At 37.1% G+C, this 26,689-nt stretch overlaps 2 protein-coding genes across 7 annotated transcripts; one reads left to right on the plus strand and one right to left on the minus strand.

Moving 5' to 3' along the window:
- The first annotated feature begins 276 nt into the window (after window positions 1-276).
- On the plus strand, window positions 277-26,175 carry LOC133528370 (beta carbonic anhydrase 1). Of its 4 annotated transcripts, XM_061865749.1 has the most exons (6): window positions 13,744-13,885; window positions 17,028-17,112; window positions 17,472-17,659; window positions 17,907-18,095; window positions 25,648-25,687; window positions 25,776-26,175. In XM_061865749.1, exons 1-6 carry the CDS (start codon window positions 13,793-13,795, stop codon window positions 25,829-25,831), a joined length of 651 nt encoding a protein of 216 aa, XP_061721733.1. In that variant the 5' UTR covers window positions 13,744-13,792; the 3' UTR covers window positions 25,832-26,175. The 4 variants fall into 4 exon arrangements, with proteins under 4 accessions (XP_061721742.1, XP_061721733.1, XP_061721724.1 ...); XM_061865758.1 differs by lacking the exon at window positions 13,744-13,885 and adding an exon at window positions 277-1,016 and having other exon boundaries at window positions 25,648-26,174; XM_061865740.1 differs by having other exon boundaries at window positions 25,648-26,174.
- On the minus strand, window positions 8,534-14,255 carry LOC133528325 (serine/threonine-protein phosphatase 2A activator-like). Of its 3 annotated transcripts, XM_061865690.1 has the most exons (3): window positions 14,124-14,255; window positions 13,897-13,995; window positions 8,534-11,056 (listed from the first exon to the last, which is right to left on the minus strand). In XM_061865690.1, the coding sequence occupies exon 3, from the start codon at window positions 11,054-11,056 to the stop codon at window positions 10,067-10,069; it is 990 nt and encodes a 329-aa protein (XP_061721674.1). In that variant the 5' UTR covers window positions 13,897-13,995; window positions 14,124-14,255; the 3' UTR covers window positions 8,534-10,066. The 3 variants fall into 3 exon arrangements, with proteins under 3 accessions (XP_061721674.1, XP_061721665.1, XP_061721655.1); XM_061865681.1 differs by lacking the exons at window positions 13,897-13,995; window positions 14,124-14,255 and adding an exon at window positions 13,502-13,642; XM_061865671.1 differs by lacking the exons at window positions 13,897-13,995; window positions 14,124-14,255 and adding an exon at window positions 11,674-12,064.
- Window positions 26,176-26,689: the final 514 nt, after the last annotated feature.

The raw sequence follows: 26,689 nt of genomic DNA on the forward strand, positions 1-26,689 counted from the left end.
TTTGTATTGTATCGTATCTGAACTTCATTATTTATCACATTGTCTGGTCATTATGAATATTGCTACGTGGTCGTTGAGCAATTTGATAATAAAGATACATTGAATGAGGTGCGAGGAGGAAAACAAACGCGTGACACGCATTGACCAATAGAACGGAACTCTTCAACGATGCATAGTTCACGTTTGGCAATTTGTTCTCTTTGCATGTTTTTCAAGCAGTCAGGTTTTCAAGGCACATTTTTATATTTCTATCCTATTTAGTCTATCTATCTATATTATCTGGTGCTTTATTTCATGCATGGTGTGAAATAATTTACCTTAAATACAGTCGAATACCCTATTGCGGGTATCTTACCAGTCAACCATAGGGCAAATCTGAAATGTGTCAAGGTAGGTGTAGTGACAAAAAAAAACATGTTACCTACCTCCCTACTCCTCCTCTCCTATTCTACATAATTAGACGTAGGACGCTGTCTTTTTAATTTCACTATATGGAATCCAAAATCAACAATAATCGTTCTTTCATCGGTGTCCCTCATTGTAGTCGGTTTTTTTTTTCTTAAAAATTAATAATTGCTGCATAATGTTCTATTCTCATGTCTATAACCACCAACATACAAATCCACGCGTACGAAGTCGCGGGCAACAGCTAGTTAGACATAGGCATGAGTCGGTACCCTTAAATAAGCCTCCTAAGTGGGCGGGTGTACTTCGCCTAAAGTGCACGAGGCGGTATACTTAAACTTAAATAGGAATATACGCAGGAGTTAGGCAACTAATATAAATTTACATTGTAAATATAAGTGACGAGCCAAAGGGCTTCACGACACGTTTGAGTCATATAACCAGCCCATACAACACTTTTACTTAGTCTCGGACCATAAATTTTAAACTGAGCCTTTATTGTAAAGTGTGAATGGCAACACAAAGCTGGTTTACTCGTATTTATCTCAGACGGTCAATAAACAAGTAACTGTGATTTTTAACCGACTTCAATGCCTAAATAATCTAAATATGTAAGTATTTCAAATAGCCGAGGTTCTCATTTTGCTTGTATGCTTTTTTTGTGCTTGTTAAAGTAGTCTCACTACAGTGGCGATTCGAACCGGCTTCGTCAGCTATCAGCGGCTAACGCGATGGACCTCTAGACCACCCCGTTCCGGCGGTACCCATCTCAGTTTCTCGACTGTATGTCATCCTCTAAGGGTGAGCAGTACGTCCTTATACCTCCTATACGAATCCTTTACAGGATTACGATATAAGCAAAATAGGTGGTTCTGCCATCTATACAACTGCCACTGGAGGGCTTAGTCACTTTTTCTTTAGTATATGACAATATCTACTTCAGATTATCTAGAAGAGTTTTGCGAGTAAAATTGGTTTATATATTAAAGTATATTGTTACTTAAGATCAATGTGAGGAAAACCGTAACAGCAGGAACTCTCGTATTTGTATGCGTACTTCGCGCAGACGCAGTCAAAAAGGGGGTTATTCCACTTATTCCCACTAGTTCCCACCAAGTCGTTACCAGTGGTAACAACTGGGATTTTTTCCCATCTTTTACCACTGGTAACTACAGGGGAAAAAATCCCACTAGTTACTGCAACATTTTGGTGGTAACTACTGGGTTTTTTTTTCAGTAGTTACCACCAATATGTTGTTAGAGTTCAATACTAATAAAACAATAGAAGTATTATAGTATAAATATAAATAACATAAGTCGATTAGTGTTTCAGTAAACTGCCTTAAAACTGATCAAAAATATTAAAACCGGTTCAAGTGAAAAAAAATACTAGAGAGAAATTAACGTTTGGATAAAAATATACTTGAAATTAGAATTTACATATTTCTCCAGCAGAATATTATAATTACATAGAGAAATACAAGCAAAGATATAATTTCCAACCTAAAAAAGCGTATGATTGATCAGTGGGGAAAGCATTGGTATTGTTGTACAGAAGTTGAAAATAAGGTTCATAGGTATATATTCTTTGTTAGATGTTCCTGTTAATAGTACCCCGTGGTTCTGCAAATTTAAAACGTTTGTACATAGAAAGTTTTACACTACAATTACTAGAATGCGCATTGGTCATTATTGCTTAAATTTCCACCTTCATCGTAAAAATATAGTTCCCTCTCCTTACTGTGATCGTTATCAAATGCAAGAAGCTCAGTCTTTGGATCACATCATCTTTGATTGTCCGTCCTTTGGCATACAGCGCCTTGTGCTAATGGATGAGCTGCTTAATATTTATGGAGCACATAATTTAATCCCGTCTACAGCAGCAGATTTGTTAAAGGAGACTACAACTTATATGTCTTTGTATACATTTGTACATAATACTGTAAATATGTTGTAAATACATGAATAGTACACTATTATTTCTAATTTAAGTTCTTAATGCAATAAATGCATTATTTAAACTAATATTAACATTGCTACGAGAATATTACAGGATTTGTCTATTTGGGAAAATAATTATGAAACTTAATGGATATGACTAAATACCTATAACTGGAAGAGACGCATTTTACTTAAAGTACTACGAAAATGAAAACTACTGAGGACATTGATTTTGGAACTGACCTATTATGAATAGTATTTACTGAAGATGTTTACTGGATTGAACTTACTGAAAAGAAAAAAAAATCCTACTTATGACAAGGCAGTATGGCTTAGAGCTTTAGCCTGACCAGATGGACGAAAAAAAAATACAAGCAATCATAATACACATTATTTACATAGTGCACTAATAGCATAAAATATATTCTAACACAAAACAACTTATTTATTTCTGTAAGAAAAAAGCTGGTACGTATGTACGTAATACGTACTGTGTGAATTGGCAACTCGTAAGCCAGTACAGTAAAGTGAAATTGTAATCGCGCGAGCGGACCGGGCAGTCGCACAGACCAGGGTAACGTGACCGATATATTAATAAAGAGAGCGCGCTAGAGATACGCATTTATACTAATTGGTCTGAGCGATCAAGCGATCATCACGTCCACCGAGCTCGCCCAGCAGTTGTCGATAACAGTCCTACAACATACATGGGGTTATGTTACGTGTTAATTTTTAATCGCTACGGCGTTCTATCCTACACCCCGATAGCAATCAATGTAGTTTGTTAAAATTTTATTTTTACGTATAATATATATTTTACTTTGTTTTATTTGGAATTGTTACATTATATTAATTATTATAGTATATGTTTTATTTTCCTTTTTGCCATCAACCTCGAGAGCATTTATCTTATTATTAATTGAATTAATTGTAACGTTATCTATGAAAACTGGATCTTTTGTCAAGGGCGCTTACGCCACATTGCGTAGCGCAGCATTGTATTTATGTAGGATCATCGTTGATAATGGCGTAAGCACCATCGACAACAAAGTCCCTTTCAATAAATAATGTCACAATTATACGAATGGACAAACAAATCAGTCAAAGACCGTTTTTTTTACCACTTTTAAGGCAGTTTACTGAAACAGTAATCGACTTATAATTAAACTAATAACGAATTAACTTATCAATAATTCGACTTTTCATTTATTATTGACTAAAGCACTCAATATTTATACTAAGTATTTTTATTAGTATTGAACGCTAACCAAATTTTGGTGGTAACTACTGGGAAAAATTATCCCACCTTTTACGAATGGTAACTACTGGGAAAAAAGCGGCCAAGTGCAAGTAGGACTCGCCCATGAAGGGTTCCGTACCATTTATGACGTATTAAAAAAAACTACTTACCAGATGTCGTTTAAACTATTTTTCGGTGGAAGTTTGCATGGTAATATACATTACATATTTTTTTTAGTTTTATCATTCTCTTATTTTAGAAGTTACAGGGGGCAGAGGGGGGTACACATTTTACTACTTTGGAAGTGTCTCTCGCGCAAACTATTAAGTTTAGAAAAAAATGATATTAGAAACCTCAATATTATTTTTGAAGACCTATCTATAGATACCCAACACGTATGGGTTTGATAAAACAAAAAAAAAATGAGTTTCAGTTCTAAGTATGGGGAACCCCCAAAATTTATGTTCTTTTTTCTGTGTGTGAAAATCTTAATGCGGTTCACACAATACATCTACTTACCAAGTTTCAACAGTATAGTTTCGGAAAAAAGTGGCTGTGACATAAACGGACAGACAGACGTACATGACGAATCCATAAGGGTTCCGTTTTTTGCCATTTGGCTACGGAATCCTAAAAAAATGTCTATGTAACCAGTATATATGTATTTGCGCCCCGTCCCCCTTTAACGCTATCCCTAGATCCCTACTACTAGTCCACTCGTCAACCCCAATGTCCCATATCAGTTCCGAATAATTATGGTAACCCTAATTATATATATACTTACCTTATTTTTACTCCACTCCCACTCCTAAAATTCCACTCGAAATTTTATCCAAACCAGGATTCAGCAAATCAATTTTGACGATATACCGATGGTAGCGCCACCTACCGGGTCCGTTCTTTTCAAACCATCCATGTATACTAAAACCTTCCGCAGAAAGTAACAAACACTTATGAAAAAAAAATCGGTTTAGCCAAACGCGAGATAATCGCGAACAAACATAAGAACAATACATACATACATCGTATGATCGTATCAGACCAAGCTAAGTTGGCAGGGAAGTGTTAAGTAAACATTATAATTTCATAGATGTTTGACGTTTAAAATAACACTTGCACTGTCTAGCAAAGAGAGAACCTGCTTTTTTTGAAGGCGGTTATAAAAAATCGCATCAATCAATTTCTTTACAGCAAATCAAATTTGGTGATATACCGGCAGCAGCGCCACCTACCGAGTCTAATGGTGTTTTCAAACCATCCAGAAACCCCTTGAAATATACACACAACAACAATATTTTTTTCATCCATATTGGTTTCAACAAAAATAAATTAGGCAATGTACCGACAGGATCGCCACCTATACGGGTCAAACTGACCTCCTTTTTTTGAAGGCGGTTAAAACAAGTTTTTTCAAAAGTTAATAATAACTAGCCACGAAAAATACATGCCACGATAAGTTTTATCTGGTAAACTAATATCTACGATTAATATTGCTGAGCTCGTAGGTAATTAACTGTACTTACATACCTATACGGCCTATACCTACCTATACAAGTATTAATGATGCCTTAGCACCTGCTCCATTATTATATCTGTGCCAATACCTATCAAACACCCAGCGCGTCACCCTGGCGCGTAATCAACGCATTCTGTAAACTGAATCACGGACTACATATTTTACTAACAGGAAAATCCTATGTAATAAACGCTTGTATTGTTGTGTGAGCGACGTGCGTTCGTTCAACCCGTGCAACTGTGCGCTGTGCGCAAACTGCTTATTGTCGTGCAATGATATTACACATTTATATGTATATATGTACCAACACAACGCACACACACATACCTATTTAATTTTCACATAATATTCATCTTTATTACACTCGTTGTTGAACATGTTTGCCTAGGCGCGGCTAAAGACCACGTACAGTCAGCAGCAAAAGTAGCGAATCAAATAACGCTTCATAAGTACGAGTATCTACCATTCTGTAACAGCTTGACAAAAAGTGATGTCTTTAAGAACAAATAAGACTGTGAAAGATATGCTTTTGAACGCGAATTTTAGAAATTAATCTATATTTGTAAAAGTTATACGGAATATCAGATACTTTTGGTGCGTTGTTTCATCCGCTACTTTTGATGCTGACTGTACAGTTGCTCTTCATTTTGGAATGCCTATAGCATATCTGGGTGCTTAGCCAACGTGCCAATCGTTAACGCTCCGTAGCGAACGAAATACTGTCAGTGTCGCACTAATATGGAAGAGTAATAGAGAAAGATGACTACGCTATGCTACGGAACGTTAACGATTGGCACGTTGGCTAAGCACCTTGGAGTTATAATAATGTCATTGTTGTACATAGTGACGACAACTTGTACGAGGATAGTGGGTTCATCCACCGCCTTATTTTCTTGAACATAATTTTGACGAATTGGCTTATTTTCATGGTACCTATTTATTGTCATGTTGAAGCAAGTGATTCGGTACATAGTTTTAATTAATAATACTAATAATACCTAATGAAACTTCGCGCATAACCACATACCCATAGTGCAAATTTAAAGCGTAGTAAATTATTTATGTTTATACCTAGTTCCTAACCTAATTTACAAGTTTATAATCCGATTACAGAATTATAATAAAACCGGCCAAGAGCAAGAGCAAAAGTTAGAGGGGGGAGGACACTTTTTTTTTCTTTCGGAGCGATTATCTCCGAATATATTCACTTTATCAAAAAATGTTTATTAAAGACCCCTATTAGTTTTGAAAGACCTTTCCAACGATACCCCACACTGTAGGGTTAAAGCAAAAAAAAAAACACCCTCAAAAATATTTAATTTTTAGATTTTATTGTATGACTTTGTCGGCTTTACTGATTCATATATCCATGCCGATTTCAGCTTTCTAGCACTAACGACCACGGAGCAAAGCCTCGGACAGACAGACAGACAGACGGACATGGCGAAACTATAAGGGTTCCTAGTTGACTACGGAACCCTAAAAATGGTGAGTCAGAATGGCGGGTGTACCTAAATAAAATTAAATGAAAACCATACCATATTTTTGTACCTAATTTGTACTATTTAGTACCTCGTTTAAAAAAAATTGTACCTCACGGTACGTAAAGTTATGATCAAAAAACAGGTCACCCGCCATCCTGACAGTCAGAATGGCGGGTGTACTTTATTACGCTATGTTCCCGTGGTTATTGATAAATTGTATAAAAGCCAAATTTTTGTACCTTTTTTGTACCTTAATATTCAATTATAATAAGAGTCATTTTATTTTTGGTTTCCAAGTTTTACTCATTTTATATTTTGCTTGCTATTACAATTTTGCAGGCGTTATAATTTTTCAAATTATCGATTTCATTTTTAAGAAAAAACGCTAAGGTACAATTATTTTTATTACGCCAGGATTTAGTACCTTTAATGTTTAATCTGTTGAGTTCAAATACACCCGCCATTCTGACTCTCACTAAAAATGATCAAAGAAAAATTATACCCCTCTTGACATACATAGATAATATAGATATAGTGCCTCGATTTAGTTTATAATTATAACTTTGTTCAAATAATTGCGTGAAATCTTTCTCGCAATTATTTTATTTTCATGTCTTCTTCTAGACACTTGGACAATTAAGACAAATCGATTGATGTTTAAGAGTAAGAAAAAGAAGGGCCGCAAAGGAACAATAGTGCTTTATACAATCGTGATATAATAGAGCTATTCAGTCGAGTACCGGGTTTAGGCAAGGAAGCTTGCTAAGTTGCCTAAGTAAGGTACGAGATTGAAAAGCTTCATTATATCACTACTTTTACACACGTACGTTTTACGTATACAATACTTTTTTTACGAGTCATAATAATACTTAAACCTAAATAATTAATGAATATTTTTAAATATCTCAGTAAACAAAAATCTAGTATATAATACCCAAACGCGCGTCTCCCGCCCCGCGCCCGTTTAGTCTCTTCCATGGGAGCGCGGCGGTACGTGATTGGTAATTTTTTTAAATAGTTGATTACAACGCATCGAAATAAATTTTACAATTGAGTTGGAAGCCCATACACGAAAAGTACGAAATTATAGTTTGGTATATGAAATCTTAATTCAACCATTACAGCCGACGAGTAGAAAAAAACTATATCCTACGTCCTTCCCCGGCCCTCAAACTATATTTTCATACCAACCGTGCGACAGAAGTCTATACTATAAACTATAGCATTTTCTCCCTGAGGTAGGTGCCAGTAATAATACTAATATAATAATCTTCGCATTGTAAGCAATAGCACGTTCTTATACAAATCGCCATGCAATGCGCTGCTTTACTGCGAAATAATAATAAAAAATATAGCAACCACGTAAGAGACCAATTACCGGAAAACGCAGACTAAATGCTCCCAACAGAATGGACCCACGACCTGATGAGTTTGCAAGGAACCGTCCAATAATTTAAGGTGCAGTAAGTTCGTGTTCTTCTTTAAAACCGGGCGTGAGCGCGGTGGAAGTGCGTGCCCGGGAGCGAGGATATCACGTTTTTTAATTAGATTTTTCTGTTTATAAATAAATAAAAGTTATCGCTGAGTTCCCTCAAGCATAATATTGCTAATTTTTAGAAATAATTCAAATTTTTAGCTTATGTTCACATTTTTGTTTTTTTTTTTTTTTCGTTTTAGACTTATGTATGCATTGACATATATCTAAAGACGGGCCCTACGGGCAATAAGAATGGGGCCAGTACGGCGGTGTCACGTACACGAATTCGAGCCAATTGTGCAGTCTAACGCCACAACGCGATTGGTTGATGAGTTCGCATTTTCGCGTTAAACTGCACGATTGGTTCGAACTCGTGAGTTGTCACTCACCGCTGAACTAGCCACTGACATACCACTAAAAAAAACAAATAAAACTACTAAGTAACTCACATTTGCCAATAAAATAAGCATATCATTTCAGACATATATTATTTATTAATATCACATTAAAATAAATTAACCAAAGTTACTCGACTAATCGATTTTTAATACACATTTTATTAAATAATAAATACACAGGTGTTAAGATACCTACGTCATAAAGTCAAAGGTAAAATAAGTTTTCTCAAACTTGCTATGAAATGATGACATGACTTACGTCAAATTAGGTCCGGAAATACTACATATCAGGTGCGATAAGTGAAGATGATATGTAAAGGAATTTCATACTGCCTTACACACCTAGGACTGTAAAGCAACCTTCTTTTGTTTTTTAACGTCAAATTGTCACACAACGTCTTGGCATTCAACCATCAACAAATATAGGTACGCTACCGTTGCTTAGCAATAACACAACATGCACAACAACAAATCACCGTTGTGCATATTCGTTGTTAAGCAACGGCGGTGGCGCATCGCGCAGGCGCGCGGACTTACACGCGCAGTGCACCTCTGGTAGAGTGGCGAGCCGAGTAGGTCGCCATAAAACAAATAGACTACATTTTTTGTTTTAATTGCAAGTTTGAGAAAAGCACTATACATATCTCGGCGAGAAACGGGGTTGCCGGCCGCGTATCTCTATCCGACTTCGCTACGCTCAGCCGTATATATCTACTTGGCCTGCAACCCTACGTTTCCCGGCCTCTATAGTAATGTACTATTACTAAATCTTATCGAAGTCAATAATGTCAAGATTATGATATTTAATCATTAATACGTACAATACGGTTGGTTATTATTGTGAGAGTCAGAATGGCGGATGTATCTAAATAAAATTAAATGAAAACCAACTTGAAAAATTATAACGCCTGCAAAATTGTAATAGCAAGCAAAATATAAAATGAGTAAAACTTGGAAACCACAAATAAAAAGACTCATATTATAATTGAATATGGAGGTAACATAAATTTAGCTTTTATAGAATTTATCAATAACCACGGGAACATAGCATAATAAGTACACCCGCCATTCTGACTGTCAGGATGGCGGGTGTACTGTTTTTTGATGATAACTTTATGTACGATAAATTTTTTTAACGGAGGTACTAAATAGTACAAATTTGGTACAAAAATATGGTATGCTTTTCATTTATTTTTATTTAGGTACACCCGCCATTCTGACTCTCACTTATTATTATATAGAGTATTTACTCTAATTAAATAAATTATAAATACAAAAAAAAGCTGGCTGAATAATTTTCCGCACAGAATACATATTGATTTTTAATACACATTTTAATTTCATTTCATTAAACAATAAATACACAGGTGTTAAGATACCTACGTCATAAAGTCAAAGGTAAAATTAATTAACTACATTTTATCGAAATCAATAATGTCAAGATTATGATATTTAATAATTAATACGTACAATACGGTTGGTTATTATTATATAGAGTACTTACTCTAATTACATAAATTATAAATACAAAAAAAAAAACTGGCTGAATTTTTTCCTGCACAGAATACATATTGCAGTTTATACTTTTAAAATCAATATTTATTGTTTACTGATGAAGGGGGAACCGACGTATGGGAAGCAGGGACCCGAACATGACATGCTGCACCACAGGGAACTTGCTGAGTACTTCTTTTTTGTACATCTTAATTAAACCTTGATTGATTTTTGCCCATGAGCCTACGGAGCTTATGCTCCACAGTTGGTTAGAATGCTCTGCAAATGGCCCTTTCTTCACTTCTTTTATGTACTTTATGCAAGAAAGGAACAAGTATTCATCAGCATATTTATCAATGATGTCATCCTCTAGAAACTTGACAGGAGGATATATCTTTGGCTGATCAATGAGCTGAGCGCTTCCCCAAATAAACGGCACAAATTGGTAGTCATCTAAGCTCCACACACCATGACTGCCTGCCGGCTCCATTCTGTATGTTTTCTGCAATCTTCTCACTATATTTAGGTACTTGTTAAATACCAAGAATACTGTTGCCACATTATCTTCTGGTTGAAGAAAACCTATTTTGTATAAACAACAGAGAAACATTACAAAAGCCATTTCATGACCTGTTCCATAGTCAATCCTGGTAGCATTTCCAAAACTCTCCTCAAGGTAAGCTTTGATTTCTAATATGGCGACATGGAGGGATTCAGGCACCATTTTCTGTAGCAATTTTGTTGTGTTGGATTTGACCTTATCAAGCCAATCCCTAAAAGCTGTGTTTCCAAATCTTTGTGGCTGCTCAACAGGAGGAAACTCATCTATCGTTTTATTAATCTCTTCCAGCACATGTAAAAGTTGCATGACATTGCTGTTCACTTTGCAGTCAACTGATAAAGGTTTGCTTTTGATAGATTCATTGATGGTCGCAATAAATCCAGTATATTCCATGTATGCCTCAGACTTCTCCCAAACAGCCATATCGGTGATAGTTTTAACAGCTTTCTCTGGCTCTTGAAAGCGATGGTTTGGGGGCACTGATGAAACTATGTGACTTTCCATTTTTTTTCCATCACCGATTACACACTCCGAATTCATCTGAAATGTATACATATGTATAGTGTACTTAATATACTTTAAAAGAACAGATGGTCAAGTGCAGCGTGCAGAGTTCCATACCTTCCAACAATACAAAAAAATCCACAAAAAAAAACAAACAGCCTTATTTTGGTGGCACACTCCTTTTATTAAAAAAAAAGAGTATCGTGACGTAAACAATAATTAAAACTGCTCAACACACAATATTGAAAATATTTTAATACATCTTTCGGATCCCTGGTTCAACCTCTCTATTTCAGATGTTTTATTTGTAAAAAATATTTCAAACCAAATCAAAAATTGTATTTTATATAATTAAGTAATTATAATTTATATTCTAAGATAATGTGAACATAAAACCATGTGATTCTGACACTAAGCTAATGATTACAATATTTTCTATCTACGGAATTATATCAGCGGTGAAACAATTGAATCACATGTCTATATTTTGTTAACATCCTTTAAAGATTGAAATTGAATTATTCGCTGTTCTTGGTTAACATGAAATTTTAGAAATAGATGTCAAATTGAGGCACCAACTGCTGAATATAAAATAATAATATAACATCGCTTCATGCTGTGTTTTTCCCAATATTTTTTTACCTAGTACTCACATTATATGCATATAGGGCTGCCATCCGTCCGGGTTTTCCCAGATTTGTCCTAGTTTGGAGGCCGTCCGGAGGGGTGTCAAGAACTGTCCGGGGAAAACCTGGACACTTTTCATGTAAGGAAGCACATAAAAACTACATGTAAAATTAAAGGTCTTGTTTTTTTTAAAATATTATTTTCGGACTCGTCCCGGGAAAAATGCGATTTACGCCAAATGTCTGGGTTTTTTTGAATCTTTGTCCAGGTTTGGCAAAATTCGAGATGGCAGCCCTATATACATACAGTACCGGCCAATAATATATCACCGTTGTGTGTTTTTTTAATAGACTAAAAAATATAGGTTAGTTTGTAGATTGCATATTTTACTAGTCATTTTATACAAATAAATGATGAATACTGCAGTGAAATACTGTGAATTACAATAGGAGACTCAGCATATTACTAATAAAACTCTAATAAAAAAAATTGTAGACTGTATTTAAAAAAAATAACCTATATAAAAAACCATTATATGAGACCAATTTTTCTCATCACTCACCCAAACTACTACTAGACTACCTAAAGTAGTTAGATAGAAATCACTTACAAATAAGTTAAGTAAAGTAAGTAAAGGGTATGAGTAACACCGCTTGCTGGTTTCGAGATAACCTACTGACCTTAAATAGTAAAGACTAAATTCTTGTGTTTTCATAAATCTGCACTGCGTATGTAGCCAAAAGGTTACTCTTCAACTGGTTGTTGTCACTTGATTATAGCGAAACTGAGACATTACTCCTAAGAATTGTTTAACATTAACTTTATTAATTATATAAAATGAACTAGACTAAAATATTAGTATAGAACCGAAGTTATAAATAATGAAACAATAGATAAATAGTTTAATACTGAAATTTACATGTTTCAACTTAGGTATTAACCTGAATGTCATATTTAAAATATATTTTAGTTTTTCATTGACTTGCATGACATTTATATGTACATCTGGTCTCCCGCGATACAAGCCTAGCCTAGTGCGGTGACTCCTGGAAACTCTGTTGTCAATCTAGTTATGCACCAACTCTTAAAAACAACCGCTGTATACTTTTTCTGTGTCCTTTCTTGTGCAATAAACATATTTTTTATCTTTATCTTATCTTTAAATATATTAAAAAAAGTTTTAATATAAAAATATTATTGGCTGCTACTGTATAAGTCTACCTGTGACTACTAACATAATGTCAAGTAAAAACATCAAGTCAAATAATAAAAGTAAGTGCACATGATTACCTTAGTCCCAGTTCAGTTTAAAAATAAAACTAAAGCCTTATCAAAGTTATCAAGTTTACTGTGGGACTAGGTTAATTTGTGCAGGATTGTCCCATAATATTTAAGGACAATGCGGCCGAATCCATCTGCAGAAAATTTTGTACACAAGCATATTTTTCTTTCTTTTCAACTGTAGGAAATAGAGCGGATCTGCTTTTGAGTGCTAAAACAAAAAGCAGTTGCTGCTTTGTTTCGCATTGACCTTATTTATTTACCTATAACAGAAAAGTAATCACAAGAACTACAATTCAATACTTCATACATCTGAACTGATACTTCACATGTCTGATATCAGTATCCTATTGCCATTATTTACCATGGAACTTAGTTTCTTTTAGGCTTTGGTCCAGCTTACTGTATGGCTCTGATGCAGTTTGTTTACTATAAGTACTGCTTGCTAACCGAACCTAATCTCAGTAACACTAGGCAGAATAAGCAAAAACAAAATCCTAGACAATATATTCATTACAAGGTATCTACAAAATTTTGACAGCGTAGCATAGAAGTACATGACAAAATACATACCTAGTTAATAGAAATATATGATGATCATAATACACTTGAGGTTATAAATGTTTGTTAACTAATAATTGATATAGACGTTTTCTCATGCGCTCTACTTAGACGTAGCCTACAGTAATGATTCGCCACCGCGGTCACTCGCTTAGCTCAGCTGCGATGCGATAAGCTCATTAGCGAAGGTCATCTATGTCAATCTGACCGGACTACAACCCGTCCACAACCAATTTTAATGACTTCCAAACGTAATTATATTAAAAGGAATTTAGTGTTAGTGTTAAAAGAAAAATAATCAAAATGGAAAGGATTCTTCGAGGTATCATGAGATATCGTGTGTTGGACCGATCGAGCATGGTGAAACAGTTTCAACAAGTCAAAGACAATCCAGTGGTAAGACTAACCTTGTAGTTTAAAATGTCACAGGTTCCACAGAAGTTTTTTCTGCAAGCTTTTGATTACCATCAAGCCTTTCTTAAATAACACTGGATATTCTGATAATTCTGAAATATAAATTGCTTTTATTATACATTGATGACATTGACAATACAATGTCAAGATGCATTAGCTTGACCAGCTTTACTGCATTATCATTGGTTGGTTACGAGGGAAAGTTTCATTTTATGTTTACCTGTGACTGTGACAATAGTACATTTCGATGCTAGTGCGAAAGTATGTAATTACTTCACGAGTACCGAGATATGTTGCCACGAGTTGTAAGCGAGTGGCAAAACTCGGGGCGAGTGAATAATGACATTCCGCACGTGTATCGAACGACGTTTTTTAATACTGTTGCGAAAAGATAAGAAAAACAACAAGTTTTTTTATCCATGTTCTATAAGACAGAAACAATTTTAAATATAAAATATTTACTCTTATTACCTAAGTATCGTTATTTACGATTATTTGTGTATCTTATATTTAAATTGTATAAAAACAATATCGAATGTTGCCTTTGGAAACCAACATGCTTGCAGTAAGAAAAAACGCGTCTGCTTTGACAGGCGTTTCGACAGCTATTCCGTTCCACTCAGTTATGGAGTGTGGAATTAAGAGGAGTGGCATTTCTTATGGTAGAACTGTTGCAAAGTGTCCAGCTGTCAGCTATAAATAATAGTTCCAAATCTCTTGGAGAGTTTGGCCTAGTGGGTAGTGACCCTGCCTACGAAGCTGATGGTCCCGGGTTCAAATCCTGGCAAGGGCATTTATTCGTGTGATGAGCATTGATATTTGTTCCTGAGTCATGGGTGTTTTCTATGTATTTAAGTATTTATACGTTCATATTTATATATTATATATATCGTTGTCTAAGTACCCTCAACTCAAGCCTTATTGAGCTTACTGTGGGACTTAGTCAATTTGTGTAATAATGTCCTATAATATTTATTTATTTATTTTAATATTTACAAAAATATGGTCATTACAGGTAAACGTAGTTTAACATGTTCTTATAATCAAAAATAATTTATTAGGTTAGGATACAATTCTGCCCTAAGATTTGTAGATGGAAACAACCATATTAGGCTCCCCATTGTCTATTCTCAGTGCAAAATTTAATATTCGAGCCGTAGCCATTTTGGTGGTGAGCAATTAATTGAAGCTTAGATATCTGCACTAAAAATTAACATCATAGAAATGCTAATGGATAATGAATATAATAACTCAATTATTACAGAAAACGTTTTTTTTTTAACAATTATGGCCTGTGTAATGTCAAAACGTGGTTTCTCTGGTTTATGAAAGGTGCTGGTGCTGCACTCTGGCGGCAGACCATTGCAGAATACTCCCTATTTCGACCGCCGATTATTACGTACCGATTAAAAATGGTGGTGCAGATACAAGAATGCCAATTTGTGTCGCTAGTATTCGTGTTTAGGGACATTTTTATAATTTAGACGCTAAAGTATCGTCATAAATCAAAAATTGGCGATTAAATTGGAAATTAACGCTAATCTGTTTTCTGATCGAATCTGAACTGGCCTTTAGAATGTAAATCCAAAGTACTCAAGCTCTAATTACATCCACCCTTCCCGATTTCGGGCCTGATAATCGTTTTCCGTTTCACGGAATATCAGCACATCGTTAGTACGTTTTACATTTCAAATATTGTAAACGATGTGCTGATATTTGGTGAAACGGAAAAATACTCTTTCTCGGGCCCGAAATCAGGTCTGATATCAAGCCTGATAAAGTGTGGATGTAATTTGCACTTCAGTCTAACCAGAACCAGACAACAATTTGAAATATGCGAACATTTTTGCGGAGTAAAAAGTTTGTAAAATAATTCCTTTTTTATACGTTTTTTGTAAAATGATAATTGGTGAAATAACAGGTAACCAGAAGGAACAATAGTGTGAGTGGGAGTGGGAACGGGGATAGGAACTGCAACAGGAATGGATGAAAATGAAAACGGTAGTGGGTATTGGAAAAAGAAAAGTGGAACATTTATGTAAAACCAATATTTTTCGGACCTCGTGCCTTTGAGTCAGCAATAGCGTCGACACTTACCCCCTTATTCATAAACGTGTACTAAAGTTACGATGCCGCTAATCATCGTTGTCCCTTTCCGACGTATTTGTATGATGGAAAGGGACAAACGATGATTAGTGGCATCGTAACTTTAGTACTCGTTTATGAATAAGGGGTACAGCCAGCTAAACTACTGTATTGAAAGGTCCCAAAGCTGAAATCTCCAGACTAGCCAAAAACATACAAAATAACCGGCCAAGAGCATGTCGGGCCACGCTCAGTGTAGGGTTCCGTAGTTACTTTTCCGTCACAATAAGCTAAACTGGAGCTTAAAGTATAGTAAATTGTTAACCAAGGGATGAAACGGTACCTTTCACCCGAGTTAAACAAATAGGCAAATTTGCATAATCAGTACCTAATTAAAGTAAGTCTTTTACTATGAAGGGAAAACTTTTTACGATAACTCAAAAACAGCTAAACTGATCATGTCCGCTATAGTTTTCATTTAATGTCTTTCTTAAGCTCTACTTCCACGATTTTTTTCATATTTTTTGGACCTAAGGTTCAAAAGTTAGAGGGGGGGGGGGGGGACACATTTTTTTCTTCTTTCGGAGCGATTATCTCCGAATATATTCACTTTAGCAAAAAATGTTTCTTGAAAACCCCTATTAGTTTTGAAAGACCTTTCCAACGATACCCCACACTCAAGGGTTGAAGCGAAAAAAAAATTTCACCCCCACTTTACGTGTAGGGGAGGTACCCTAAAAAAAATTAAATTTTTAGATTTTATTGTACGACTTTGTCGGCTTTATTGATTTATATACCCATGCCAAATTTCAGCTTTCTAGCACTAACGACCACGGAGCAAAGCCTCGGACAGACAGACAGACAGACAGACGGACATGGCGAAACTATAAGGGTTCCTAGTTGACTACGGAACCCTAAAAAAGCCAAAAATGCGGGTTAAAAGATTTAAATTATTTTGACAATAACTAGGTAACATTTTTATTAAGTTTAATAGTCGTTAGAGCTTGTTACAAATTATTGTATATCATGTATGTTTTAGCCTAAAGCTGTATTCTACACATGCATGGACAGTCGAATGATTCCTACTAGATTTACGGAAACCAGTGTAGGCGACATGTTTGTTGGTTTGTAAAAATATGACTTCATATTTCAAAATATCATTAAATATAGTACCGTAAAACTACCCAACTATAGTCCAATACTGCAACTATGGTCCACAAGTTCAAAAGGAAATTAAGTATCTATACCAATGTTCCTTTTGGTTTACTCCTAGTTTTACCTTCCATTTATAAACATACTTTGCCTTAGAACTACAAAAATATAGTAAAATACACACCTGAACGAGAAAAATTGACTTTATTTGTGGATCATAGTTGGGAGCTTTGGACTATAGTTGGGTGGTTTTACGGTATTACCATTTCAAAATATAAATAAATATCATATTATCATTTGGTGGTTTCAGAAATAATTTGTATTTTTGCAGTTAGAAACGCCGGAAATCTGATCCCTCACTCTCAACACTTTGTAGACGAGATGACAAGCTGTGAACCAGCTGCGTTGGAACTTGGCTGTATAATTAATGATATAAGGCACATTATTGTGTGCGGCCATAGTGACTGTAAAGCTATGAATCTCTTGTATAAATTAAAAAGCAAAGACGAGTCAAACACGGTTAGTTTCAAATATTGTTCTTTGCACTTCGCATTTACAAACTTAAAAACATTTAAAAAATATGTACATAATATGTTTCAATTAAGAGCCTATTGTCCTGTCTCTATTTGTACCCTTTCAGCAAAACTATAAAGACTTGGGTATGCTTCATTAGACTCTTAGCGGAGCGAATGCGGAAAAACATGGAGCGAATACGAACAGGCACGGCGGGCACAGCTAATAATAATATACATTATGTACATTGCAGGAACAAAGAAGAATGTCTCCCTTAAGATCTTGGTTGTGTAATCATGGGCAAACAAGCTTGGACAAATTCGTCGCAATGGACGGCGATTTTTCAAAACCGATGTTGTTTACAGCTGAAACACCACAAACTAAATTTGTAGCATACATTGATCCAGAAAACAAATTTAGTACAGAAGACAAATTATCTCAGGTAACAAACATGCACTTTTTTATTTTTAAAGTTTTGCTGGTCAAACCTGAATTGAGGTGAATTTTTCGGTTTGTACCTAACTTTAGAAGAGAGCCATTGTGTGTGGTTACTACCGAAAGCGTGCCACCTGTAGGGGGAAGCGGGGCAGATAGACACAAGGGTTTGTTATGTAAATAATTACGAACTGTTTTCATAATGGACCCCTGTCATTTTCTGCACAACACTTTTGTCGACATTTATGGCGTGTTGATTTCTTGTAGATCGCAATGAATACCCTGGACAATTTGACTAGTCTTATTTAAAAAAAAATGTATGATTGCCCAGTAGTTTTTGATAGATTGAAATTGGGGACAATTCGAAGAATTCATCTCGCGGGGCATGTAATTGGCCTGATTATTAGCATACCATGCCAAAACTTTTTTTGAGTAGTGGCAGCTGGCTAAATCTGGCCAACATTTCCCAGGACCGTTATGGGTTCTAATAAATAAAATAAAAGCCAATACTCATTTCACTAAGCACTCTATAATATAAAGGTCCGACTTCATTGTTGACTATGTTATAAAACTTTTCGTCTTACAGCCGCAATTATAAATTCCTTGCCATATCATAAATTTTTTTGCGAACTTGTCAAGTTTCACGAACTTATATTTTTCGGGTAAATTACCTCTATTATTGGCCATATAAAACTTCGAACCGAGTAGTTGATTAAAATCGAGTTTTACATACGTCTTGTCGTCCAACAACAAGCAACCTTCGAATTTTGTCAATAGTTAGTGTTTTAGCTTGTCGGATCTGGTCGCGTAGCCAACGTTACAATTTTACAACGTTAACGCTCCGTAGCGTATCGGAGCTATCTCTCTCTATCACTCTTCGATATTAGTGCGACTGTGACAGTTGCGTTTCGTTCGCCACGGAGCGTCAACGATAGGCACGTTGGCTACGCGGCCAGTCCGATTTGGCTGTTTTATTGCTCGATAGCTCTTATAGCCACCTCTCATCTTTATCTTTGAATTTTTGGGATAAATCGTAATTAGATAGTCCTGAATTTTGCTTGAGTGATCTTGGGACTTTTTTCCCAAAATCTTGTTATTTGTCCCAGACCTCCGATTAGTTTGTGTTTTCCTGTCGGCTGATAGAGTCTCCTTATTGTAACGTTTTATGACCCTACAAATACAAGCTTTTAGCATCTTAAGCGACTTAGCTGTCTTTGTCCGGGATCGATAAGAATTTTCGAAGTATTTGTGCACGATCAATCTCCTGTTCTCAATTTTCATGGTCGAAAACTTTAAAATGCATAAAGCTAGGAAAATAATATTTTCACCATTAATACTTTGAAGGTTGGTGATTGAACTGTAATTGTAAATTTTTGTCCCGCCATGGAATTATTATTTTTCAAACATTGCTAATTATGTGCCAATTCTATATGAACTACTCATGCTTTATTGAATGGAGCCACACGAAATCGAGCGCTCAAAAATCGGCCCCTTGTATGTATGTTGGTTTTTCAAGGATAATTCTTTATCATGTAAACCAATAAAAAAAATTGCTGTGACATACGAACGGACAGACAGACAGACATGACGAATCCATAAGGGTTCCGTTTTTTGCCATTTGGCTACGAAACCCTATAAAATGAATAAAAGAGGGTATTTTTGTGTTATCTCATAGAAATATCAAGTATAATAAACACCCGTAAAGGGAGTTAAATTGCAAATTAAATTTGGAAATCTTTTTTGAGTATGTATGATTATATTTTTCCTTTAATATTTATGATAATTTTAATGTTATGTAAAAATTTGTCAATTTTTACAGTGTAGGTGTAAGTTAATGGGGGAGTGGTATTTTATCTCCCTTTTTATTTCAAAAGGGCGCCTTGACTTAGTAACTAGAATAGTCTAGTTACTAAGTCAAGGCGCCCTTTTCGTATTGGACATTTTCCATAGTTAAAAAAAAAAAAAACACTTTGAATGTTTGTTTGGTTTAGCGTTTGTTCATATTTCATAAGTTTCATAACTGTTTCAAATTTTGAATCCATAGCTCAAGTAGTTCTCGAGGTTTATAGCAATGCGGACGGGCAGAGTCGCACCGCAATGGCTCCTTTTGTACCTTCTTGGTACAGAACCCTAAAAAAGATATAATTTGTATACCTCAGTAATTTGTCATCAACTAAGTATAAAATGCTGTATTTTGAGTTAATGTTGGGGCTTAAAATCTATTTCAAAAAATGGTGTACGATGGAAAATTCTTCCTAAGCGACTAGCATGTTCTTCTTCTTCATCCTAGTGTTTTCCCGGCCTTGCGTCAGGTTCCGCTTTCCTACTTAATCTTCTCCACTTTGCCCGGTCTTTGGCATCCTCAGGTGTGAGATTATTCTCTCCCATGTCTGCTGTCACGACGTCCAGCCAGCGCTTCTTAGGCCTACCGCGGCCGTGTGATCTAGGGCCTTGGACAGTAAGGTTGAGGCATCTATTTCCGACGTAGTCTGCGGCTTATATGGCCATACCATCTAAGGTGACTTCCCTGCAGCTTATCCGCTTCGTCACGGATTCCGAGGCTGCCACGGATGTGTTCGTTACGTATGCGATCTAATCGCATAACGCCCATAGATCTGAAAAAGTAAGGATAAGCCGATGCAAACAATTCCGACCGAAAAGTCTCGTTAAGCAAAACATAGCGCCATCTGTTGTATACTGCGTAAACTACGTGGCCGATGTTCAGAGCAAAGAATACAATCAAGTCTCTTTGGCCAGAGATATACGCAAAAGTAGACTGCACTCTCGCCTCCAAAAAACGTGTCTAGAATAATGGCTCAAGGGAGACCTTAAGTGCCAATTACATCCACACTTTATCAGGCCTGATAACAGACCCGATTTCGAGCCGGAGAAAGAATATTTTTCCGTTTCACCAGATATCAGCACATCGTTTACAATATTTGAAATGTAAAAAAATGGTTCGTATGCAAATATATCAAACATTGAACATTTTTCGCAATTGGAGACAAAGTATTGTTGTAAACATCGTTAACCGTTTCAAATATCGTTAACGATTTGCTGATATTCCGTAAAACAGTAAACGATTATCAGGTTCGAAATCGGAACTGATTTCGGGCTCGTTAACGGGAAGTGTGGATGTAATTGGCGCTTTAGTCCCTTTTCTTTAGCGTGACAATTGAAATAAATGTTATCATTGTTGCCACAGCTAAACAAACCATGCTACTATTTTTATTAATATAAATGTCATTGTTATAAATTTTGCCGTACTAGTTCATTACGACCTTCTGAGGGCGTTGGCGGAGCGCCTCGACTCTCCTCTCACTCGCTACTGGGTTGAAGTGATGATTGGCAGGGCCAAGTAGAGCAGATTGTTTGCCTTGCTTGCCCCTGTCAATTGATATCATATTATTATATCGTGTAATATATTTAGTTTTAATTTTCTCTAGTAGTTTTAACATAGGTAGTTATTAAGATACTCTGTAACTAACAAGCTATGGAGCAACTTGTTCTGAAATAATTTATTTATTTATTAACTTCACTTAAGAATATTAAGTAGGAATACATTATTTTTTAATTACATACAAAAAACTTCATAACCAAAGAAGCTTGATTTTTACTAAATGTCAACATTTACAAGGACTATTCTTAAGTGAGTCAATAAACTAGCCTAACCGCCCTAACCAATAAAAATGACATTTATTTTAATAAATATGGTAATAGCAGAGGTCTCCCTCAAACTATCTCGCTCGGCACGATTTTTGGAGGCGAGAGTGCAGTCTACTTTAATATGTGTCTGTGTACTGCCTCATCGCTTCTCGCGCCGTGCAAGTTCAATATGAAATAAAATTATCGTTTAAAATTTGTTTTAAGCAAGATATTAATGTAATTTGAAATGATTTACCGATGATATGAATGTCATAAGTGTAATCTCATAAGTGATTTTTCTGTAATAGTTTTTACACAATTTCACAACACAATAAGGCATTTTTAAAAATTGGCAATGGCATTACGTGACGCGTTTCCACTGCGCAATTCGCCAGACGATTGAGCGCAGCGGTGTAACTAAATGCGATTTTGACACCCATGTATTGGCTCCATTCGTAGTGCTCGTAAGGCCTGTATTTACGAAGTAATATGTAGGTCTATGGTCCACACATCCATCGCAACATCTTCATCTCGGTTACGTGAAGCTGCTGGACATGTCTTCCGAAGACAGACCAGGTCTCGCTACCATATAGTAGGACTGGGCGGATGATGCTCTTGTACACAAAGCCCTTTAGCTTCACCGGTATCCTAAGGTCGCAAATGACACCGGTTACTTCTCGCCATTTTACCCAAGCAGCACTTATTCGGTCTTGGACGTCGCACTGTGTGTCGCAATGTGTTATGATTTTTTTTTCCAAAACGAAATGTATGGTGCCGGAACAAAAAATCAAAATATCTCAAGAACCGCAACAAATACGGTAATATCCTTGCAGAAGGTAATTCTACGAATAATTTGTGATTGTTTGGCATACTAAATATATCCGTCACGGGTGCTTAAAAAAACAAAACCATAAATTGTTAATATAACTGTACTATTTTCAACTCAAATCGTCTGAAACTCATAACTTAGCATAAACATACTGGGCAAAACCCATTCCAATCGAAAAAATCTTAAAATGTTGACTTTGGTTTTTGTGTTTTTTCCATAAAAATAACTAATAGATTTAAAAAAAAACCGCACCCGTGTTTCTATGTCAATGAGAGCCGAATTTCAGCCCACAGTGCGTCGTGATCGATTTCACCAGATTCGTGCAGCACGGAACCAAGGTATTTGAATGTATTCGTTTTCACGACAAATTCATCTCCCTCCTCGGTCTTCGCAACATTTAGTTTCAGACCGCCATTCTCTAGCGCACCCTTCCATTGGTTCACTTTATGCTCCAGTTTCTGTTTATCCTCATCTGTCAGTGCAATGTCATCAGCGTACATTATAAGCCACGGAGATGGTTCATGGACTCACCGAAACAATATCTAGCACTACGCTGAACAGAAAAGGACTCAGGGCTGAGCCTTGGTGAACGCCAACTGTGATAGGGAAAGGGTGAGTATCGCCAAAAGCGGTCCTTACTATGAATTCCGAATTGTACTACCTGTCTCGGATAATATCAATATAGGTTTGTGCTACATTCTTCTCCTTCAAAGCCCACCAGATTACCTGGCGCGGTACTCAGTCGAAAGTCTTCTGCAGATCCAGAAAAGCCATATGCAAGGGCTTTTTCTTTTCTCTGTAGGCCTCGACTAGCATTCTTAGGGCAAAGATGGGATCTATAGTGCCACAGCCAGGACGAAACCCATACTGACACTCCGAGACCGTGCACTCTTGCCGGAGCCTTGAGTCGATTACGCGCTCGAAGAGTTTCATGGTGTGACACATGACCTTAATACCACGGTAGTTTCCACAGTTCTGTACACTACCTTTGCCTTTATAAAATTGCGTTATAATGCTCAGTCTCCATGAGTTGGGCATCTGCGGCTGGTGAGGATGCGGTTAAAAAGGTCCACGCTTCGATCGGTATATCGTCAGGACCCACGGCCTTCCGGTTTTTCATGTTGCGAAGAAAATTTTGTACCTCGTCTGGTGTAATAGGGGCAACAAGTCCAAGATTAGGGAGCAGTTCCGGAGGACACACTTTTGCGTGTTGCGTGTTCAACAACTCGTTAAACCAAAGTCGCAAACCAAAGTGCCGTTGGAGTCAGTAATACACAGAAATTTCGTTGTCTTGTGTTGACTTCTCCCGGGCTTTTGCCAAACGAAAGATGGTTTTTGCCCTCTTTGGTCTCCAATGCGTCATACAATGGTGACAATTGGTCTTGCCGAGCTTTGGCAACGGCTCGTTTTGCGGCACATTTGGCTGCTTTATACGATTCATTCGCGGTCTTCAGGAGATTCAGTCTCTTGCCACTTGTTAAAAAGTGTCTTCTTCTCCCGTACTGCCTCCTGCACTGAGTCATTCCACCACCACGTCTTCTTGTCGATGACGCGGCCTCCCTTGAAAGTGCCGAGCATCCGTTTACCCAGTGCGCTGGCTGCTGACTGAATACTAGAGCACTGACTATCGGCGGACTCTTCCTCACTTGGGCGTAAATCTAAAGTTAAAACGGCTTCTTAGAAGTTATCTCCGTTTGATCCATTCAGCAGCCAACACTTAGTTCTGGGCCTACATCGCTTGGGTACTTTCTTCTTCGGTATTACCAGCATTTCCATGACAAGGATGCGGTGTTGCGATGTGAGGCTTTCGCCAGGAATAACTTTGCAGTTAGACACTTTGCCGATTTAGCTCCTTCTTATGAGCAGGTATAGTCGATCTGGGTGGAGTGTGACCCACTCTTGTAAGTTATGAGGTGCTCAGGTTTCTTTTGGAAGAAAGTGTTCACGACTGCTAGATCTGATACAAGGCAGGTCCTAAGAATCGAATCTCCCTCTGCATTTGCACGATCATAGCCGTAGCCCCCGTGGACACGTTCAAACCCGAGTGAGTCCTCACCTATATGCCCGTTCAAGTCTCCATCCACGATTATGCTCTCTGAATTTGGAAAGCAGCGCAGAACGTCTTCGAACTTATCCCAGAAGGCCTCTTTCTCTGATTGCCGGCAACCAACTTGGGGAGTATAAGCACCTATAAGATGTGTAACAGCACCTTCTATCAGTAGCTTCACCCAAATGAGTCGATCGTTCAAGCTATCAACTTCAAGGAGACCTTGCTGGAACTCTTCAGACAGTACTACCGCTACGCCATTCTTCCCTGAAGGAGACCCGCTGTAAATCAGCTTGTATCCCTGACCGATCTCACGTGACTTGTTCCCTTTCCAACGAGTCTCTTGCAGGAATGCTGCATGCACCCTGCGTTTCAGCAGCACGTCTGCTAGTTCTCGGTAGCGGCCTGTTAGAGAACCTCCAGGTGGCAAAGCGGAGTTTCACTTTAGGTACTTGCGTTTTTAGTCGTGCCCGTACTTGACACGGTAGCCCTAGTCCACTTGTCGCAGGTGTAGAGCGATGTACCTGCGCGTCATTACACCCCAAGCGACTAGCATCTAATCTATCAAAATTATATAGGTAGCTATTTTGGAGAAAATACTTTTGTGTTGTATAGGACTGTGTAGGGGTGGTTGGGCGGCCTCTCAGCCACGTAGTTGTCTAGCTGTAATATAATTTTGAACCACGTACAAAAACGGTTGCTTTTTGCGCGGACTTATTTTTTCTCACTCAGAACTGAAGGCGTCCTTTCGGTAATCAACCGCACTGCATGAAGGGGAGAATGGCTTTGTTTAATAGGCTAGGGTCTGAGCTAAAAAAGTCACCTAAGTTTATTCTTTATACTTTAGTACTTACTATTCTCTCATTTATTATTATAACGGAAATCTGCACGCTCTAAAATTTCATGTAACCGAATACCACTTTTGGAATTCAGTAAGTGGTTAGGTATATGGTACAACCAAACGGGCGCCTGACCCCTACCTATATGTAATTATTCAAATACTTGTGTTTCGTTAATATTTTACATCTTTCTTTTTAGGTCAATACATTACAACAACTTCAAAATATTGCATCTTATGGTATGTTGAAATCAAGACTGCAAAAACATGACTTGCATATTCACGCACTCTGGTTTGATATCTTTACCGGGGACATATACTATTTCAGCAGACGAGCCAAAACGTTTGTGGTCATCGATGAGTCTACCTATGAAACAATATTAGCTGAAGTAAGAAGATATTATTCGTAAAACATATTTCTTGAATCGCAGCATACAAGATTCTTATGGCATATCGTCCGAGCCAGAAATATACGGACGGACCCGGGTACGTCCTTAAACTACGTCCAAAATGGGAGGTATGGGCATTGTGAATGTCATCTCGCTTTGTGTGGTAGGGCACAGCCAGTGGACGTTATTCCAGATCTAGAGCAGAGCCCAACTGGGGAAGTACCTCCACCATACAGAAAACAGCAGCCAAATAACACTACCTATCTAGACCCTACTCATAGTGTTGTGTTCCTGCCGGTGAGTAAGGTTGCCAGAGCTCAACGAGGGGGGCGGGGGGAGGGGGGGGGGGGGGTTTAGGGTCGGCAACGCGCATGTAATTCCTCTGGAGTACATAGGCTACGGAGACTGCTTACCATCAGGCGGGCCGTATACATGTTTGCCACCGACGTAATAGTATTAAAAAAATAATAGTGACGAAGGACCACGCTGACTGCTTTAACAGAAATCACTTACCTAATAATATTACCTAATAACAGTAATAACATTCCCTACTATGTAGCCTGTCTGTAGAGTCATTTCTGCAGTTTTGAATTTGGAACCTTCTTTGATCAATCAATCAATCAATCAATATCTTTATTGTCATGACTACGTTGTGTCGTTACGTCGTGGAAGCCAGAAAACAACTGCCAACGCTTAAGAGGAAAGGGGATGCTCACTTCTCCATATAAACGTAGTCCTATGGGATCTTGGAGAAATCGAGGGAACTCTTCAAATGTTATAGGTACATGTATGGCGCTTTTGGTAATTTCCGAAGTCGGTTATATTTTTTGTTAAAAAGTTTTTGCTAATACTA

Source organism: Cydia pomonella, chromosome 1, assembly GCF_033807575.1.
Source record: "Cydia pomonella isolate Wapato2018A chromosome 1, ilCydPomo1, whole genome shotgun sequence".
Taxonomy (NCBI): Eukaryota; Metazoa; Arthropoda; class Insecta; order Lepidoptera; family Tortricidae; genus Cydia; species Cydia pomonella.

What these genes read in the sequence shown, in the direction of transcription:
- LOC133528370 (XM_061865740.1), top strand. Translation starts at nt 13,793, where the DNA reads ATGGAAAGGATTCTTCGAGGTATCATGAGATATCGTGTGTTGGACCGA. An exon ending in AAGTCAAAGACAATCCAGTG is followed by an intron (nt 13,886 to 17,027) that starts GTAAGACTAACC and finishes TGTATGTTTTAG; the next exon opens with CCTAAAGCTGTATTCTACAC. An exon ending in CAGAAGACAAATTATCTCAG is followed by an intron (nt 18,096 to 25,647) that starts GTAACAAACATG and finishes CTTTCTTTTTAG; the next exon opens with GTCAATACATTACAACAACT.
- LOC133528325 (XM_061865671.1), bottom strand. Translation starts at nt 11,697, where the DNA reads ATGGCAGCCCTATATGCATATAAT. An exon ending in CAGCCCTATATGCATATAAT is followed by an intron (nt 11,057 to 11,673) that starts GTGAGTACTAGG and finishes TATACATTTCAG; the next exon opens with ATGAATTCGGAGTGTGTAAT.